Source organism: Vespa mandarinia, chromosome 23 (assembly GCF_050613455.1).
Source record: "Vespa mandarinia isolate Hongniang chromosome 23, ASM5061345v1, whole genome shotgun sequence".
NCBI lineage: Eukaryota > Metazoa > Arthropoda > Insecta > Hymenoptera > Vespidae > Vespa > Vespa mandarinia.
Window position 1 is genome coordinate 1,794,191 of NC_140832.1, and position 19,160 is coordinate 1,813,350.

General features: G+C 32.9%; 4 protein-coding genes across 4 annotated transcripts; all 4 read right to left on the reverse strand.

Moving 5' to 3' along the window:
• Positions 1-1,855: 1,855 nt before the first annotated feature.
• LOC118444469 (uncharacterized) lies at positions 1,856-3,947 on the reverse strand. The gene is made up of 4 exons (XM_085663622.1): positions 3,837-3,947; positions 3,356-3,420; positions 2,889-3,148; positions 1,856-2,596 (listed from the first exon to the last, which is right to left on the reverse strand). Exons 1-4 carry the CDS (start codon positions 3,852-3,854, stop codon positions 2,280-2,282), a joined length of 660 nt encoding a protein of 219 aa, XP_085519748.1. The 5' UTR covers positions 3,855-3,947; the 3' UTR covers positions 1,856-2,279.
• Positions 3,948-6,252: 2,305 nt separating this feature from the next.
• LOC118444351 (uncharacterized) lies at positions 6,253-8,170 on the reverse strand. Its single transcript, XM_035872535.2, has 5 exons — positions 7,588-8,170; positions 7,234-7,473; positions 6,912-7,108; positions 6,555-6,792; positions 6,253-6,431 (listed from the first exon to the last, which is right to left on the reverse strand). The coding sequence occupies exons 1-5, from the start codon at positions 7,603-7,605 to the stop codon at positions 6,339-6,341; spliced, it is 786 nt and encodes a 261-aa protein (XP_035728428.1). The 5' UTR covers positions 7,606-8,170; the 3' UTR covers positions 6,253-6,338.
• Positions 8,171-8,292: 122 nt separating this feature from the next.
• On the reverse strand, positions 8,293-11,007 carry LOC146872275 (uncharacterized). Its single transcript, XM_085663607.1, has 4 exons — positions 10,965-11,007; positions 9,540-10,791; positions 8,985-9,437; positions 8,293-8,719 (listed from the first exon to the last, which is right to left on the reverse strand). Exons 1-4 carry the CDS (start codon positions 10,968-10,970, stop codon positions 8,424-8,426), a joined length of 2,007 nt encoding a protein of 668 aa, XP_085519733.1. The 5' UTR covers positions 10,971-11,007; the 3' UTR covers positions 8,293-8,423.
• A 1,296-nt stretch (positions 11,008-12,303) lies between these two features.
• LOC118444468 (uncharacterized) lies at positions 12,304-19,111 on the reverse strand. The gene is made up of 2 exons (XM_035872759.2): positions 17,894-19,111; positions 12,304-16,803 (listed from the first exon to the last, which is right to left on the reverse strand). Exons 1-2 carry the CDS (start codon positions 17,906-17,908, stop codon positions 12,466-12,468), a joined length of 4,353 nt encoding a protein of 1,450 aa, XP_035728652.2. The 5' UTR covers positions 17,909-19,111; the 3' UTR covers positions 12,304-12,465.
• Positions 19,112-19,160: the final 49 nt, after the last annotated feature.

Here is a 19,160-nt window from a genome sequence, read left to right on the forward strand (position 1 = left end):
ATTACTTATACAATCTGGTGGGTGAGCGTCCATCTATTACGAACCTTCGTGAATTTCATCTTAGATTTGCTACACCTATATGGTCCCACTACGTTACGTCAGCTACATAGAAACGATTCGTTTGAAACCCTTTGATCTAATCTTATCTTCGTTCTCATATAATATATAATGCCATAGCTATCGAACATGTTATCAATCGTAAATACATGATATTCGTGACGAGATATTTTCTTGTAAAATATAAAAAAAAAATATGTATATATATATATATATATATATCGATATCTATTTAACTGTAGATATAAATGTTTATCTATAAATTCAGTTTACGAGTAAAATGATTTATTCATTTATTATTATACTTACCAAACAACGAATAAAGATACGTACGTGAAAGGAGTATAAAGAATAGTATGGCAAAGAGAATAATTCTTAAATTGACAAACCGTAACGAAAACTCATTTTTTTCTCTTTTTAATGTAATATATCAGAGAAATATTCGTTCTTGAGATATTCGTAGAGAGTAAGAAAAAGAGAGAGAGAGAGAGAGAGAGAGAAGGGGGAGAGAGAAAAGAAAAAGAAAGATACAGAAAAAATTATATGAAAGTATCTGTCATAAAATCCCATCAACTACCGTTCACCATCTCACTTGTCAGTTTCTCACATTAGATATTATGATGAGTTAGTTTACGAAGATGAATTAACACTTTTTCTCTTACTTATATTCTACGATTAATATATTCCTTACAAATGGACACGGGCATAGCCGAAATACGTATAGATACGATATCTCTTCTTTAATTAATTTTCTACGATGCATTGGAAAAGCTAATAAGCTTTTAGAAGCTTTTACCCGTATAAATTAAATTTACGCGACGAATCTCTCTGTAAAATATGACGAAATAGCGTCACGCACTCATCCCGCCATTGATATCGCAGTATCGAATAATATTCAAAGGACCATATATCGTTACTCATTCGTAGAAATAGAAAAGATTCCCTTTAACGTATTAAGAAGAAATTTTTTTATATTATTATAATCGTTAATAATTATTAATCATTACTATATCGATAAATTATTATTACGTTCATTATGTTCGTTTGTCATTAAAATAATTAATAAGGTGCATGATTGCGTCATGTGACTGAACCATAAACACCTTTGTATCACGTATCACGATTAATAATGAATTTCATTAGATTCCTATACGTTTGTGAGCAATGTTAATAAACATATAAAATATGTGGAGAGAGCATAACGAAAAATTCAACGAGATAATCTTTTAATTACAATCGAGAAAACTGGGGCCATTAACACCGGTTCATGATCAAAACTTTATAACTTCTTCGATTAAACACAAAAACTATAAAAATGAATGTATCTGTCTTTCGCCTGTCTCTCTCTCTCTCTCTCTCTCTCTCTCTCTCTTCTCCCATTCCCTTCTTTCACTCCGTATACCTCTCACTCTCTTTTCCTCTTTTATCATAAACTAATACATTTTAAATGTCCAGTTATTTCATACTCATTGGATTGGAACAAGAAAAGAATATCTGAATTAATTAACCGAGGATCTAATTTTAATTTTTAAGAATTAAGTTTTTAAGAATTTAATTTTTAATTAAGAATGTGTAAATGAAATAAATATGGTTTTCTTTCTTTTTCTTTTTTTTTTTTTTCTTTTTCTTGTTATCTTTCCCTTTTTCGTATAACGATAAATGAACATTCGAATTTTTAAATATTAACGCAGTTAACTATTGGTTAATAGAAAATTTTTATCTGATAATAGATTATGTCGATGTATTTTGTCTCTATGAGTCAGGGATAAATCATAAATGATGTAATTGTTCTATAAGATTTCATTAAAAATTAATATTTTATTTTGTACAACAAGGTAACAACGATTAAAAATTATAAATACAAAATGTAATACTATACGCGATCGTGTTCGATCAAATGGCTCGGGATGAAATATCGAAGAAAATAAGATTTGTTCCTTCGGTAGCATGCTTTATGGCAGTATATTTTTTTTTTTCTTTTCAAAAGCAGGATTTTTTTTCTATCTTTCTTCTTCTTCTTCTTCTTCTTCTTCTTCTTTTTCTCTTCTTTTCTTTCTTTTTTTTTTTTTTTTTTATTCTATGGCGAGCTCCTCGAAAAAAACTCATACAATTATATGCCAAATCGATTTTTTTCTTCTTCTTTCCTTTTCTTTTCTTTTTTTCTTTTCTTCTTTTTTGTAATCTTAAAATGCTTATGTCACTTTCTGTTTATCTCTTGTTTTCTAATGGCTCCAACCATGACCGTGACTCTTGACTTTATGGAAAACGTGTTTGTAAACTGGTATATGAATCGGATATGGTTTTTCAACTGGTACAGGTACATGCTTTTCAATGGTAATTGGTACAGCTTTTTCGACTGGCACAGGTATCACTTTTTCCACCGGATACGGAACTTTTTTCTCAACAGGTATAGCGACAGTTTTTACGACAGGTATGGCCACTGGTTTGGCAATCGGTATATGTACCGGATATGGTTGAGGTATTCCAATTGCCACCGGACGTGGAACTGGTATGGCAACTGGTTGGGCAACTGGTACCCCTATTGATGAAAATGAAAATGAAAATGAAAAAAATAAATATATAAATAAATAAATAAAAGAATCGAATGAAAAGTAATTTTAGATGGTTTGATTATAGAAATTTATGGTAACGAAAGATGCGGATAAAAGAGATTGTACCTTGAATATTTTCATTTTGTTTTTCTTTTTTTTTTTTTTCTTTTTTCTTTTTGTTTTTTTTTTTGATAAAAGAATTTACATAGACGCATTGTAATTTGATTAGGATATGAGAAAGCAAAAGTCCGAGAGAAAAGTAAATGAACAAGAACTTACCAACATTTTTTACAACCGGTATTGGCACTGGCTTCGTAATCTCTACGTGTTCACTGATCGGTACTGTCTGAACGCCGTAATGATGGTGAGCCTGACCTTCGTAGAGACCATGATCGAGACCGGAGTTAAAGCTATGGCCTCCACCTCCGTAAGAATCGTAAGAACCGTAAGAGCTTATGTCTTGATGAATATTTCCATAAGAATTGTGAAGAGATATGTCATCGTGTCCACCGTAACTCAAACCATAATTCGTTGATATCCTGTGTGTGTGTGTGTGTGTGCACGCGCGCGCGCGCGTGCGCGTGTGTGTGTCATAATGCATCATATTAAATTTTATGACGCGTAAATTATATGACAGATTTAAAAGATCTGTCTACCTTTTTCTTTTTTACTTTTTGTTTCTTTTATTTTTTTTTTTCTTTTTTTTTCTTATTTTTTTTATTTTTTTTATTTCCTCCGTTACTCACCCTTGCCATCCTCCAGATTCACCGGCCGTGTAACAAATCCTCGTGAACAAACATATAATGACGAACTGAAAAAAAAAAACAAAACAAAAGAATTTGTTTTTCTGTCAAGAACGACGAAAGAAAAAAAAAAGAAGGATAGCTTGATTCAAATTTAGAACGTTTTTTTTCTTTCGCGTATTTTATCGGAAGTAAACAAAGACAAAATATTATGTTTCCTATGGTTCTATAACAAAATGTTTCACCTCGATATCTCTTAACGTATGATACTGAATGTATCGTAAAGAAAGAGATTGTACTACTATACTATATTTACTTATCGAAGTCCACGAGACTTTCGATTTATCAAGAATTTCGATAGGACAATTCACTGCTTTCGCAAATCTCACGTAGTATACTAATAAACGATATTAAGTTTCTCAGTAATATTTCTCTCGTGATATTTCCTCTTTCATTTTTCTTTTTTTCTTCTCTCGTTACTTACACATGACAAACAATACATTTTTCGAATTTTCTTTTCTTTTATTTTTTCGTTCGTTCGTTCGTTTTATTTATTTATTTATTTTTTATTTTTTATTTTTTTTTTTTTTTTTTTAATTAAAAAAAAAGAAATAACAACTGGACGTTTGTACGTAGAACGTAAGGGATACTGCAAGTTGCCGGAGGTTGATCGTTCGTTTTTATACACAAGACGCTTTCTCCCTCCCTCTAAGTTTCTAGTTAACAGTAAACAGTGGATCTCTCGTATGAAAACCGGACTTGAACGTACGCACCCATATTCTATTCGTAAATCGAGAAGTATGATAGACGATAATGAAATTCAACACGTGCCAACACGTGTTCCCTATTTTACAGAAAGTTAAGAGGAAGTTCATGATCGATAACATTGAACTTGAAATAGAAGAAGAGTTATTGAATGAACGAGAAAAAATGAGATAATAAAAATTATCAATTTCTGTATATAGAGTTCATATAAATTTTTATAAATATTTCTAAGGAAATTATATACGATTAACAAAATTATTTAGTAATATTATCCTTTGCTCGTTCAACAACCAGATCCTTCGAGGAATGCTCGTTGAATGCAGAGCGAACGTCCGTACGACGAACGTGATGGTGAACGACCGGTGAACGCGGTGAACGCCCATGTGCTAGAGAACAAAATCTATTACGGCCACAAAGCCGATGAAAGTGATTTCCTTTTCGATCCAGACATCCCTTTCATTCGTTCTATCCCAACGTACCGTATCGCGATTCGAAGGAAAGCCTTTGTTTCTTTCTACGAACGTAAAGACGGTTCACGTGAGATCAAGAAAAAGAAAAAAGAAAAAGGAAGGAAAGAAAGAAAGAAAGAAAGAAAAGAAAGATAAAAAGAGAGAGAGAGAGAGAGAGAGAGAGACAAATGTCCAACAGATTCGATTAAATCGTGACCGTGATCTCGAACGTGCGCAAGGCGAAACGTTTGTCACAATCTTTGTTTCTTTATTATTTTTTTTATTTTTTTTATTTTTTTTTGCTTTTGTTTTTCTTTTCTTTAAATCAAATACATATTTGAAAGTAATTGATACGATCGGAGAACCGCTGCTTTAAATAATAGAGAATTATTGCAAAAATATATTCTTCCTTAAAAACGTTTTATGAAAGTACCCTTTCTTGCTCTTCGTACTTGTCACGGAGTAGCGTATAATGCTGAAATCAGGTTAAATCTTGGTGCAGTGAGAGTAGAACACGCAATACGAAAGGAAAGCAAATAAAATTGGGTGAAGGAGAACGCAGGAGATAGAAAAAGGATGAAGAAAAGGAAAAAAAGAAAAAAAAAGAAAAAAAAAGGCTAGGCGACTCCGATGAAAGTATTATCCGGTTCGGCGTGAAAGGTGGAGGAGCATGACGTCTGGTTATAGTAGCAACCATCTCTTGCGCTACGATTCTACTTCTTGATAGTTAGGATGTTGAACGATTAAAATCATGATCATGTATATGAATACGTTATGTATGTGACTAGTATTTAACTTTAAAGTATTAAGTATAAATTCAAGATTATATTATATCATCACCGAAAGGAAATTTTCTTCTTGTTAACTTTCATTTCGTTGCTTAATAATTAAACATTCTGTAATTTTTTTTCTTCTTCTTCTTCTTCTGTTTTTTCCTTCTTCTTCTTCTTTTTTTTTCCTTTTTTTTTTTTTTTTTTTAACACGAAGAGCCACTCGCACAAAAGATCGAGATTCATAAAGGACAGTAAAATTTAATTATCATCGAGTAAAACTGGGTCGATGTTATGACGAAAGCTATTCTAAATCGTTTCTCGGAAGATAAAGATTTCTTACCGGAGGAAAAAATAGCGAAAGGAGATATATATATATATAAAATATGTTTTCAGGGAAAATAATTCTTTAATGATCTATTAAAATCTTTGAGAATATTTTCCACGATATATAATATCCATTCATGTTGTCCTTTTCGTCGAGTGAATATTTTTTGATTAATCTTTTATTCAACAGTTCATTAGAATTTTTTTTCCTAATAATCGAAACTTCCTACACGTTGATTTTACATCCGTTTCTTGGATATTATTATTGGGTGGGTTCCGTGAGAAGTTCCTGTGATGGAAAAAGGAAGAATTATGTATGATCAGGAAAGAAGCAAGTGAAAGGATCCTGGTATTCTAGAGAGTACATCATATTCAGAGCAACGACTTCGATTGGCTTATGCTTGTATGATTAGAGGGGCAGTAACCTTATTCTACCTTCGAGCAATTAACATTTTCTGATCAAAGGATGATAAATTTCTAATGCATATATATATATATATATACTAAAATAAATTATAATTATGAATAAAAACGAAATTGTATTTTGCAAACAAACTATATTGATAACAAATACAAAACATGAATGAATATAACAAGCATCCATCACCAATAAACAAGAATTATATATAAATTTGCTATTTTTGATTTAGTGCTCCATATTTTTCTCTTATATCATCAACCCCAGGGATGGTGTACAGGTTTTTCAAACGACACATGTTCTACTGCATTTGCAACAGCATTTTCCTTTGCCGCGACAATATCTTTTTCCTAAGAAAAGAAAAACAAAGAAAAAGAAATGAGTCGATTGTACTTATCAATAATATTTCGTTCACGCATTTATCATATTTAGGACATTTAGATAAAACATTTCAATCAGGTAATTATCTTTACCTTAGCTTCTTGCTCACTCTGGGAGATCTGTTTATCAACATCTTGTTTTCTCAATTCTGCCGCAGTATCAGCAGCATTTCTCTGAATGGCCGCAGCCGCGGCAGCCTCCCTTGCGGCTGCAACCCGTTGTGCAGCGGCCACGGCATCTTTCAAGGTTGCCAGTCTCTGCTGCGCAGCTACTAATTGCTTAGCACTCGCTCTGGCTTCTTCTTGAGCATGCGATGAAATTTCTTGCGATCTAAATGAAAAGTAAATGGAACAACATTTCAGATCGTTCATTCTCTCTCTCTCTCTCTCTCTCTCTCTCTCTCTCTTTCTGTATGTATCTCTGAATTTTTTTCTCAAAAATTAATTAACCTTAAAGCCGCTTCCCTCGCAGCAGCTTCTTTGCCAAGTGCAATCTTTTGTTGGACCACTGCAACTTCTTTAGCCTCTGCCACTCTTTGTTGAGCCATGAACACATTATGATTAGCTTCTTTAGCCTGTTGTATAGCTTTCATGACTTCCGGTGGATAAGCAATGCTTGGTGTTCCAGGTGATGGATCCTTTAGAGTCTATGAAAAATATAATATTATTTTCAAATAGTACACATTCTTCTTTTATACAACGTTTTCTTTCTTCTTCTTCTTCTTCTTCTTTTTCTGTTTTTTTTTCTTTTTATCTAATAAAAAATTCGTACTTGCAAGGCCACGTTGTGAGTCGCTTGTGCTTGAACTTGTGCAAGAGCAATGTCAGGAGAGGATGGGGTATTCCATGGAACATTGCCGAAACCGGTTGGTGCCCAAGAAGTGGTACCATAAGCTGGCACAACACCGAAAACGTCGTAACCGGGTGGACTAAAAAGTGCTACGCCACGTTTCTGTTTTTTTGTGCTTATCATTGATTCCGTGGCAATAGCCAACGTGAATACAATAACGATCTAAATAAGAAAAAAATCGATAAAAAGATATTTTCAATAAATTGAAGTAAAAGAAAAATAGAAAAATCAATATGAATAATCAAAATCATAAGATAAAGTAATGATTTTTATTACCGTTGAGATGGCCTTCATCTTGTTAGGATGCTGTTGCAAGAACTGATACCTTTCTGATCAAATCCCTCGTATATATACGAGTTCGAAATCGATGGGAGAATGTTTGAACGCATAAACAACGTAATAACAATATTAATTAAAACGATTAAGTCAACATAAAAGGTAACTCTCGATGATACGCGGTTACAATTACAAGCTTTCATTGTCTAAATAACACCTCTCCTCTCTCGATTCCTTTGCTATGTACTATCACCGTCTACGAGACCACTTATAACCTGGAAGTCAGTGATTCCAGATTATTATCTAGTATCATCGAATTCAGGAAATCATCTCGATGGAAGTAAACTTGAAGATATTTCCGGCAGAGTACAGGGTATATTTTGTACTTTGTTATAGAGATTTTATTTAATCGATAAGATGGAGAAACATTTCTAAAATGCATTTCGCTTGTCTCTATTATTTGATGTTGTTTCCTCGTGAGAATGACGTTGACGAATATCAGGTAATATTCCTCTCACCGCTCTACACTATTCTCTTATCTTATGGATGTTGTATATAAAGACGATAAATTATTACGAACAAGATGATAGAGAGAAGATAGAGAGAGAGAGAAAGAGAGAGAGAGAGAGAGAGAGAGAGAGCGATTGTGTCTATCGTATAAAAAGAAAAGAGCAGAAAAAAAAAAGAAAAAATGTATATCTACCATAATGTATATCTATATATAATTATGATACATCGTAGAAATGAGTCGAGACAATTTAATCTAACATATGTGTAAACTTAAAAGTATAAAATTATATTTTTATTACTATTAATTGATATTACTTTTTTCTCTATTAAATTCCTGTTAAATCGCGATATACTTTCTCGTTACTGAGTGTTCGAATTTTACTATTAATTAAATTCGGAACGTAAAATCCACCGTAATTACTCGTTAATTCTCTTCCAATAGGATTGGCATTTGATAAAATTTCAGTTGATCTTTTTCTTGTATCAGCTAAATTTCGATAATTCTTCTTTCGATTATAATTGAATGGATGATTATTTTCTTCATCGTCGGATTCTTCTTTGTAACTATTGAATCCGTTCTTTTGATGTTTCACTTCCGGTATTTCTTTCGTGTTAATATATTCTGCAAATAATAATTATAATAATTATAATAATTAATTAAAAATTATTTATATTATTATTATATATAAAGGATGAATGAAAAGTTTCTGAACAATTTTAAAAATCGATTTACACTTTCTTTAAAATATTTTGTAATTTTATAATCCGATAAAGAAAAAATTCATTTTCATAAATCAACCAGAAACTTTTGATTCACACAATTTCTATAAATTATAATAAATAAATATTAATATATATATATATATATATATATATATTTATCTTACTATTTTTCGTTAATGGTTTTTTGTAAAAATCGTCAAAATCTTTATCAAAGTCTATCCTAAAATATTTGCTTTTATTTGATTCTTCTTTCCGATTCTCTTCAGGTTCTCGTTCATTCTCGTATTTGTCATTCCCATCTTCATCATCGTCATCATTTTCATAATTAATACGACGATCCTCCGATGATTCATAATCATCGTTATGTTTGGAAGAACGTCCATCTTCATCATTTTCAGACGATGAATAACTTTGAAATTTATCCGTACTCGGCCTATCATCCTCATCGTCTTTATTATTTTCCTTCAAATTTTTCCCAAATTTGTCGTCGTATTCCTTAAAAGGAAATGACTTAGACGGAACAAAATCATTTTCCAAGGATGGTTCCTTCGTATTTTTAGATCTATATACTTTCTCGTCGTTGTAATTTGGCCCGTATTCAGCCTCGATCTTTTTATCTATTTGCAAATCGATACGAAAAAAATTAATAATTAAATGTAAGTGTAAATAAGTAGAAAAAAAAGAGAAAAAGAAAGAGGTCAACATAATCAAATACGAACCATCATCGAATTCGTCTTCGTCGTATTTACGAGGTGGTTGTTTCGGTTTTTTCTTAATAATCTCAACATCGTCGAGTATCTTCTCGGCTGCTTTCGAATTCAAATTTACGTTTTGATAAGGATTAACAATAGGTGTAGCAGGCACGTTTTGAAAATGTAATTGTGGTTGTGCACGTAGGGGCTCATAGGTACGTGGTATATTTGCAAGATTGAGAGAAACTGGATAAGGTGCCACAGCTGCACCTTTGTATTGTGGAAACTCTGGAGTGCTACTAGCCGTTTGAATAGGAATCACTTGGCCCTGAAAGCTCGAAATGGGCGATTGGAAGGGTGAAATATTGTTAGCTGCTTCGGCTATCGTTTTCTCTTTTCCACCAATCAAACCGAAATGCAAATTTGGTTGTAAATAATTAAGATCCTGATTTAAAATTACTGGTTTGTTTTCAAACGTTCTCAAATATTCCGGTATATATTGAGAATTTTTAACTTGTACAACGGGCAACGTAATTTTTTTCGTTGTAGTAGTAGTAGTCGCTTCGTTTTCTGGATAATATTGATCTAACTTTTCGGAGGAACGAAGTGTCGGTTCCAAATTAGATACACTTTGATATCCTGGCGTATATGTAAAAACATAGTCAGAATTTTTTGCTCCAGGATAATGAGTCCTGTATGTTACAGGATGTAATTGAATATTATTGGAATGAATTACTTTTTGATTGTTTGCGTTCGATAATGATGGAACGAATTTCTGTTGGCCCGACATAAATGGATAATCATAATTCATAATACCAGAAATCCCTTCTATAATATTCCTTCGATTGGGTTCATTGACATTTGAATTTGAATTGATTTCTTCATTGAATTTTTGAATTTGTGACGATGCGATAGGTCTCAGTTGTAACATTGGATTTATCGCATCTGGATTAACGAAACCTTGTTCAAAGTATGACGGAGAGAAACGTTCCGCGTTCGTGAAAGGTTGTTTTGCTTCTTGATAAGGTAACGAGAATGACCCACCTGTAGCTGAATACTGATTGATCGGTACTTGCGAATAATGTTCTCTCTCTGACGTTTGTAAATTTGACCCTGGAGCGTAATTATCAGAAGTTAACGATTTTATATTTTCATCGTTGCTAAATGACTTTTGATTATTAATATCTTTCGACGATTTCCTTTCTTCCAATTCTTTCGATGAATTTGATACGTTTAACGCTGCAGTTAACGTAATTATCGATATGACGAAGTATAAAATCTGTAAGATTTTTTAAAATATTATTAAATCGACTTAATGATTAATTCGAATATTGATTAAAACACAATAATGCGTACGAATTGAATGAAAACGTTTCGTTTGTTTTTAAGAAAAGCGACAAAAAAAAAAAAGAATGAAATGTTCGATATAAAAATAATATTGCATTCACCTACCAACATGGTATCTATTGACAGGTACAAGTTGATACCAAAGATCGATCTTAACTGGCATCGACCGGCATTCATTCCTCTTTTATATTCTGTGATTAGTGATGCGAAACAACAGAATGGGTTACCTCTTTTCTAAATTTAACAAAAAGTATCGATACAAAAACTGAAGTAAATTTCTTTACTTCTCTCTGATCCACGTCGTCAAGAGTATGCCTCGACTTTTATTGTATTGTCTTTCTGTCTCTCTCTCTCTCTCTCTCTCTCTCTCTCTCTCTCTCTCTTTGATAAACTTATTGATATTATTTTTTCTTTCGATAATATACTTAGTAGATGTACTAAGAAATTTTTATAACAAGATTATGTTTCCATTAATAATTAATTCTCACCTATTTTTCTCAAATTTCTTTTTCACCTTCACCTTCACCTAATACATTTTCTACAGCACCGTAGGGAAGTAATAAATCATAGACATTACATTATAGTTCCTTCACTGTAGCAGGAAGCGGATTTAATGCCTCGATGCACGTCAAATGGGACACGCTTTAATAATTTTATTACCTCTATAACGTACACATCAAAACGGAAAATGTTCCTAGGAAGGAAATGCATCATTATTAATTTCTTATTTTCTATATATTTTATTTGATATAAACTTCTGTCAGTATAGGAACAGGGGGGGGAAGGGAGGGCGGAGGAGTCTCTGTGAAAACTACATTTTTTTCCTTTTTCTTTTTTTTCTTCTTTTTTTTTCTTTTCTTGTGTTTTTTTTCTTCTTTTTTTTTTTTTTTTTTTTTTTTTTGAAAAATATTTTAATCTAAATCATACGTATGTATATACATAAAATTGTCCCGTCAAGTAAGTAATATTCTTGAATATTAACCATAAACAAGGGAAATTGACATTAACTCTTAACCATTGCGAAATATTTTGCGGTAAAGAAAATGTCATAAAAAGGAGCCAGAAAATTAGTGTTGCTTCCATGCGGAACGATTGAAAGGGGAATGATTTGTTAATAGACAAATAGTCAACAATTTAATCTATATAAATTATGTGACGTTTAATATTTTTCCTCTTTTTCTTACAATAATATTTACAATAACGATATCATCGTTTTTCACCGAACAAAACGCGTAACATATATTTCTATAGTTAAGAATGGTTATAACTAACCGCAAGGATAAATTTTCATTCAGCGATAATGTACTATACAAGTACATTATATTATATATGATATATTCGTTCGTAGGTTTTAAATAAAGAAAATTAACTGGGGATTTTTTTTTCTTCTTTTTTTTTTTTCTTTTTTGTTATTTTTTTGCTTTTTTTTGTTTGTTTTGTTTTTTTTATATAAAAATAATATACTTCAATTACTTAACTTTTAGGCGTATAATTTGTACATGAGTACAAAGGATGTAAATATCGTTGGAGTAAAAAACATGACATCGTAATTACATGAATCGACTAATTTAATTTTTCACCTATATGAAAATTTTTGTCATTAAATTTACGCGGCTGAATTCGCATAAACTTTATCGGCACTTATTACACTAGACCTAGGCATCATACGTGAAACATTATCAGTATTCTTTTCCAAATAGCTTTTTAAAGTATCGTTGTAAAATTGTTCCTGTAACCTTCGTTTCTCATCCTCGAAAAATTGTCGCAATTGATCGCTAGTACGAAAATAATTTGGTTTAACATTGCCTGATGGCAATTGTTTGTTCTTCATCAACAAAGCAAGAAGATTATGCATTCTAGGATGATTAATATCGTACTTATTACTTTCCTTTGAACTCGAAGATTTAAGTTCCTTAATGAATTTTTGAATATCATCAACATTCGGTGCCGAAGTTGTAAACGTTGGATAATCGTCGATCGATGGGATTTTCTTGAAATCGGGATAACTAGGACGACCAACGACACGTACTCCATCTATATTACTAGCCGAAGCTTCAGGACTAATCGATTTTGAGTTTAACCCATTTTTTCTTGTATGCCTGGGACCATCGAAGTGACTATGAGTGTAATGACTATATCTGGACGATGAGGAACTAGGTCTCTTCTTGCTGAGTTTATCGTGATAATGACTGTTCGAATGGTGTGAGCTTGGTTTCGGTGGTGTTAAAAAATCTCTTAAATGTTTCATGTTCGACGAGTAAGGTCGTTTGCGACTGTGTTTGTGTCGATGTTCATGACGCACGTATGTAGGTTCTAACGATGATTGTGCTTTTAACAATTCTTCTAACGTTGCCAACAATGAATCTGGTTTTTTCTTATCATTTGCAGGACTCGTTAATTTGGTCGTCTCGGTCGTTCGAATTTTATTTTCGCTCTGATAAGGCTCAAGTATTTCTTTAGTTTGTTTCACGTCCGTCGGCAATGTTGCCTTTAATTTCATCAATTCGTCTTTCAATGCGACGATATCGTTTGGCTCGACGTGCGTCTGATTATTCGTAGGTTGAACTTTTCTATCGTTGTTCCATTTTTGAGAATTATAAATCGTTCTCAATGATTCCTTGAACATTTCCTCAGCGTATTTTTCCAAATCCGTCGACAATTTTGGCTTTGTCAATAATTCACTCTGGGCTGCTAACGATGGCTTGAAGAAATTTCCATCGGGTATCAATGGTACCAAGTTCAAAGGTTGCTGAAGTGTATCGTGATTTTGCAATTTGCTATTAAGAGCATTTTGATTTTTTATAACGTCTATGTTAGGAACAAAATTGATCGGATTGAAGAATGGTTTTTCTTGATTTTGTGATGTTTTCATGTCCATCGTTGATGAACCTTGTTGATTAGCTCTTGTATCTGTCAATGAATCGATGTAACTTGGAGTAGGTGTACTCAATGATATTGGCGTTGTAGTTAGAATTGGAATTGGTGTTGTTATAATAGGATAATGTAAAGTTGGAAGAGGATGTATTATAGTAGTGTCTATTGGACTTGGTTTAATATTCGGGTTCAATATTTCGACATTTTTGGTCCCAACTTTTGGAAGATGTGGAAAATTGTTGTTCTGTGGAACGGTTACCATGTTGAGATTATTGATCGTGTGACTACCTACGGTATCGCTGGTTTGATACGGATAATTTGCAAATTTATTATTTCTCAAAGCTTGACCTTGCTGTAATTGCAATTGTAATTGATGTAAAACGTTTTGATATTGGGCATTTTGTTCTTGTAATCTAGGTAAGAGAAAATTCATATTGTTTACACTCTGCGATGCTTGTTGATTCAAAGCCGTAGCACTCATAGGGGGTACTGGATGATAAAATGGTATTAAATTGGCAGTTTGTAGATAGGTCTTTGTTTTCGGCATATTATTATCATCTTTCATCACTCGATATGAATTATCCTGATATATTGGTCTCAAATTAATCTGAGGAGCATAATTATTATCGTTAGGCGATTGTACTTGTGAACTTTGTCCTACAGTGAAACTGGCTGATGCTAAAATATTACCACCGGAGGCTGGAATAAAAGTCTTTTTATTTGGCGTATCGGCTGTGATAATATTGACTCTGGTTACAGGTTGGAATTGTGGGGATGGCGTTGTGGCAGTATGTATTGGATAATTAGGTATTTGGAAGCTACCTTGAGAGATAACATTTTGGCCTTGAAGCCCATGAGGATTAACTTGTATGTTATATTCAGTATTGGTCTGTGTTGGTGCCTGAAGAAGATTAGATAACGTTTGAACGGTCGGTTGTGGGACTATCAAATGTGAAATACCTTGTTGCATTTGATTCACAGTGATTTGTTGCAAATTAGAACTAGGAGTCGTAGTAGCAAACCCAGGTCGTGGAGTGACGTTATTTGGTATATTTTGAACACGTAGACTTTGCAAAGTTGGAGTCAGTCTAGTCGTCAGAGCAAAGATAGGAGTTATAGTACTGGAAACATACTGAGCATTTGAATTTGTTGAAATTTTGTTTGGTAGGTTTGCTTGAGGAACGAGCATAGTGTGTGTGGGATTTTGATAACTGTTTTGACCAACTATGATATCCGGTATCGGTGTAGGTATTCCAATGTTTTGAATATTAGGTAAATTCGTTAAAGTTTTTGGTACGTTTGAAGTTGCCACTACGTTCTGACCTACGGTGGATTGATGCGAGCCAATAATAGGAGTAGTACCTGTGCTAATTGTACCAATTGGTGTAGGTGTTACAATATTTTGATAAAGCACATTGGAAACGTCAAATCCTTGACTGTTACCAAGTGCAGTGGCATGATCAAAGTTAGCTATTGACATAAGGCCAACTGGTATAACGAGATTTGATTTTTCTATTGGGCTAATCTCGATCCCATTCGAATGAGAGATTTCAATGTTTGGCCCTAACTGACTCCATCCACTATTAGGCCTTGTTTTCAATTGCTGTTGGGACTTTTGTTGTTTTATCTGTGAACTGGAAACATGCATTCTGGGTTCATGAACTTTTTCCTCGTTACTATCGTCTTCATTACGATTTTTATTGTCATTCGTCCAAGTTGTTGACTGTGGACGTTGTCGATGAGATCTCAATCTCGTCGAACTGGGTCGTTTTTTATAATTCTCCGATTCCATACTGTCTTCTATCATCGTACGATGTTCCTTCGGTAATCTTCTTGATGTTCCTACGTTGTAAGGTCGTCTTTTGGTTTTATGTACTCTCATTGGTTTCTCGGTATAATCCATATAATCCATGCTATCATTGGAATCGTCATTGGAGTCATCGCGAATGTAACTACGTCCTCTTGCTTCCTGATGATATCTACCGTACATATTCGATGATTCAGCAGCGACAGAATCGGAATCTTTAAAATGATTTTCCGTCGATGGAGTACTCGGGGAATTGCTTGACTGTTTATCAATATTCAATTCAATCTGATAATGGTTTGGTTCAACGACCACTACTGGCTTCGTAAACTTATGTCGATTTTTTGAAACGTTCGAGGACGATGCCAAACTATCATAATTATTTTCACTTTTTCTATTCGACTCATTGTCTTCATAGTTCGTCCTTGATGAGGTCGCTGATGTCTCTGTTATTTTTTGCCTGGTAGTACTCTGCCCATGACCGTTATAGTTCATGGTATTGCGCTGATGGTAATTGCTCGTTACTTTCTCCGGCAATTGACTCGTTCCTTTCTCATCTTTTGCAGCATCGTAAGAATGATAACGACCATAAACGTCCTCCTCCTCGTTGGCACTTTGTTCATTCACGGTATCATAATTCGTCGCATAACTACCAATTCTCTTTCTTCGATCGTTCTTATTTTCATTGATCATCGATAAATTTTCATCCTCGTTCGTATCATCAACGTCGCTTAAATCTTCTATATTATCATAAAAATCATTATAATTAGCTACAGCCGGTGTATCGTTATGTACCTTTAACAATTCAAATATATTTTGATCGTCTTGAAATTCAAACGATCTACGATTAGTACCAGAATGCGGTAAATCGAGAAATATTCTTGCTTCCGGTGATTCAACTAAATCATTTTCGAGCTTTTCAATGTTTTTCAAAAGATTCCCATTATATTTATGAATAAGTACCGTCGATATCGTAGAATTTTCTTTTTGATCATCGAACACGTTTATAGGATCCAACGTAGTGGATTGAATAAATTCGATTCCTTGTTGATATTTCGATGTAACAACATTAGCCGGTGTCATTGGTACAAATCCATTTGAATTTTCATAATGAATGGAAGTATCGATCGGCGGTGGAACAGTCTTAACGATAGTCCTTATATTTTCCGAAGCTGTGGCAATTTGATCGTAGATATTTTCATCCTGTGATACGACATTGTCAGTGGCTCCCCTTGCATTTGGCCAATACAGGAACAATACGACGATCTGTTGAAAAAATTTCATACAGAAAAACGAACGACATTGAGTGTTGTGTTGAGAAGAAAAAAAAAGAAAAAAAAAAAGAAGAAGAAGCGATTATTACAATGACGTAACGTTTTATTGCTTGATCGAGCGCGAATGAGAGGAAAAGAGAAGAAGAAAAAGCAAAAAAAAAAAAAAAAGAAAAAAAAAAAAGAAAGAAAAAAAGAAAAAAAAAGGAGAAAAAGTAAAAAATGAAACAAGACAGAAGAAAGTACGTTGAAATAATAATTCAATGGAACGATCATCTACGGGAATTAGTGGAAAGTCAAGGGTTTGACCCAGAAAATAAAAGGAGACTGTAAAAGTAAAATGTGCAAAAGCGATGCGTGTTCTCTATATGTACAAGTACTGGATGTGCACAAGAGCAAATCTTTCATAGACTTTCCTACCAATTTGCGAACATAAGAATTCATTTCATAGCGGCGATGCTCATTCCTTATAAATTAGATTACCGAGAGAGATACATATAACAACTTTCTACATAGTATAACATAGAAGCGCTTTCCGAAAGCGTGGAATATGTCTTCTTTTAAAAAAAAAAAAATAATTCTTTCAGACATTTTTCTTTTTTTTTTTCTCTTTTTTTGTTTTTTAATTTTCCTTTTCCTTTTTTCTTCTTTTCTCTCTCTCTCTCTCTCTCTCTCTCTCTCTCTCTCTCTCTCTCTCTCTTGTTTAATACAAGAAATTATCACTTTACCATAATTACACGCCGTTCTAATTCCATGTATCTCCATTCTAAATTCTTATTTTTCGTTCGAACGGCGAACGAAATTACTTGGATAGAATGTTCATTAGTTCTTAGAAAGTCCAATTATAATTGTCGCGTATCATTTTACAATGCGAATAATCAAATACAAAAGTTTCCAATTTTTCTTTTTTATTCTCTTTATTTTCTATTTAATCTTAATCGTAAAATATAATTATGGAATAATAAAAGATCATAGAATTCGATTGTTAAATGTAACAAATAAAATCGATAACGTCGATAGTGCACACATATACACAGATATTCTCTCTCTTTCTCTCTCTCTCTCTCTCTTTTTTATTTACTTACATAATATAAAAACATTTCCTACAATCTTCCTGGTAGCTTCTTCCCATTCAAAAGATAATAAACTAAACTCCAAAAGGTACCTTATCACAACGTACTCGAAGTACAAATCGATGTTCTGTTACTTTAAATAAGACACTCGAAAAGAAGGACCTTGCGAGGTAAAGAACCACACGAGAACTGAGCCACATAGTAGATACGCGATTTTCTTTATACACTCTGGTAACCAAGTGAAAAATATCGTTCTAAATATTATCCTATGAAGCACCATACACACAGAAGATACTTTCATTCGCGACACGCGACCGCGCTTGGAAAAATGTTGTCCGATTCCTCTTTTATATGGGATACATGGGATAACTAAATATATAGTATATACGTATGTCAAATACTTCATATGAAAAGAAATTACAGAAAGAAGATCGGAAATAGGTGTGTTTCAATTATAAGATATCGTCGTTTATAACTAAACGATCATTTAAACACGAGTTTCCATACTTAAGTATGGAAACCATTAAAATGATATAAAATTTTTAACGATATAATTGCCGTACGAACGGATACAATTAAATATCCATGATTGCGTATAGGATCATCGTGAAATATTTTTCAAATATTATTCATTGTTATTCACGGTGGAAAATATTCTACGTTATATTTATTAATAAAAATTAATGTGTCTTCTTTTTTTAAAAAAACTTTGATTGAAAGAAAATTTTTACAAGTTAAACGGTCAATACTTTTTCAATTCGTAGTTTTATGCGCTCTAGAACACACGCATTATGCTCGATGCACCCGCTCCTCCCGATGCAACACGTTCTACGTGCGATGGAAAGGATTTTTAATAATTTAAGTGTAATTCAAAGAGACGTGTAATTCTCTGTCAGTGTGAAAATTTGTGCGCACACTTACACTCTCATACTTACTAACACTCGTACAATCACTTCTTCGATTTTAATACAGACACTACCTACCTAATTGCTTTTAGCTAATTCGTGCTTCGTAGATTTTTCTAAGAGATATCATCTCAGGTAGCTCTTGCTATTGTGAAAACGTGGAATTAAAATCTACCAATCACTTTGCCAACTTGAAACATTTTTTTTTCTCCTTCTTCTTTTTTCTTATATTTTCTTTTGCCGACAATTAATGTTAATTGCTTGTCTACTTGATAAAACGCGGTAAATAACATTTTAATTAACAACTGAATGCCAATGATATATCTATTATTTATTTGCAATTACGCGTACGCACAATTTTTATTGAATAATTT

What these genes read in the sequence shown, in the direction of transcription:
- LOC146872275 (XM_085663607.1), bottom strand. An exon ending in CGAAGACGAATTCGATGATG is followed by an intron (nt 9,438 to 9,539) that starts GTTCGTATTTGA and finishes ATTTGCAAATAG; the next exon opens with ATAAAAAGATCGAGGCTGAA. An exon ending in AAAACCATTAACGAAAAATA is followed by an intron (nt 8,720 to 8,984) that starts GTAAGATAAATA and finishes TATTATTTGCAG; the next exon opens with AATATATTAACACGAAAGAA.
- LOC118444351 (XM_035872535.2), bottom strand. An exon ending in GCGAGGGAAGCGGCTTTAAG is followed by an intron (nt 6,793 to 6,911) that starts GTTAATTAATTT and finishes CTTTTCATTTAG; the next exon opens with ATCGCAAGAAATTTCATCGC. An exon ending in AGAGTGAGCAAGAAGCTAAG is followed by an intron (nt 6,432 to 6,554) that starts GTAAAGATAATT and finishes TTCTTTTCTTAG; the next exon opens with GAAAAAGATATTGTCGCGGC.
- LOC118444469 (XM_085663622.1), bottom strand. An exon ending in GAATCTGGAGGATGGCAAGG is followed by an intron (nt 3,149 to 3,355) that starts GTGAGTAACGGA and finishes ACACACACACAG; the next exon opens with GATATCAACGAATTATGGTT. An exon ending in ACCGGTTGTAAAAAATGTTG is followed by an intron (nt 2,597 to 2,888) that starts GTAAGTTCTTGT and finishes TTTCATCAATAG; the next exon opens with GGGTACCAGTTGCCCAACCA.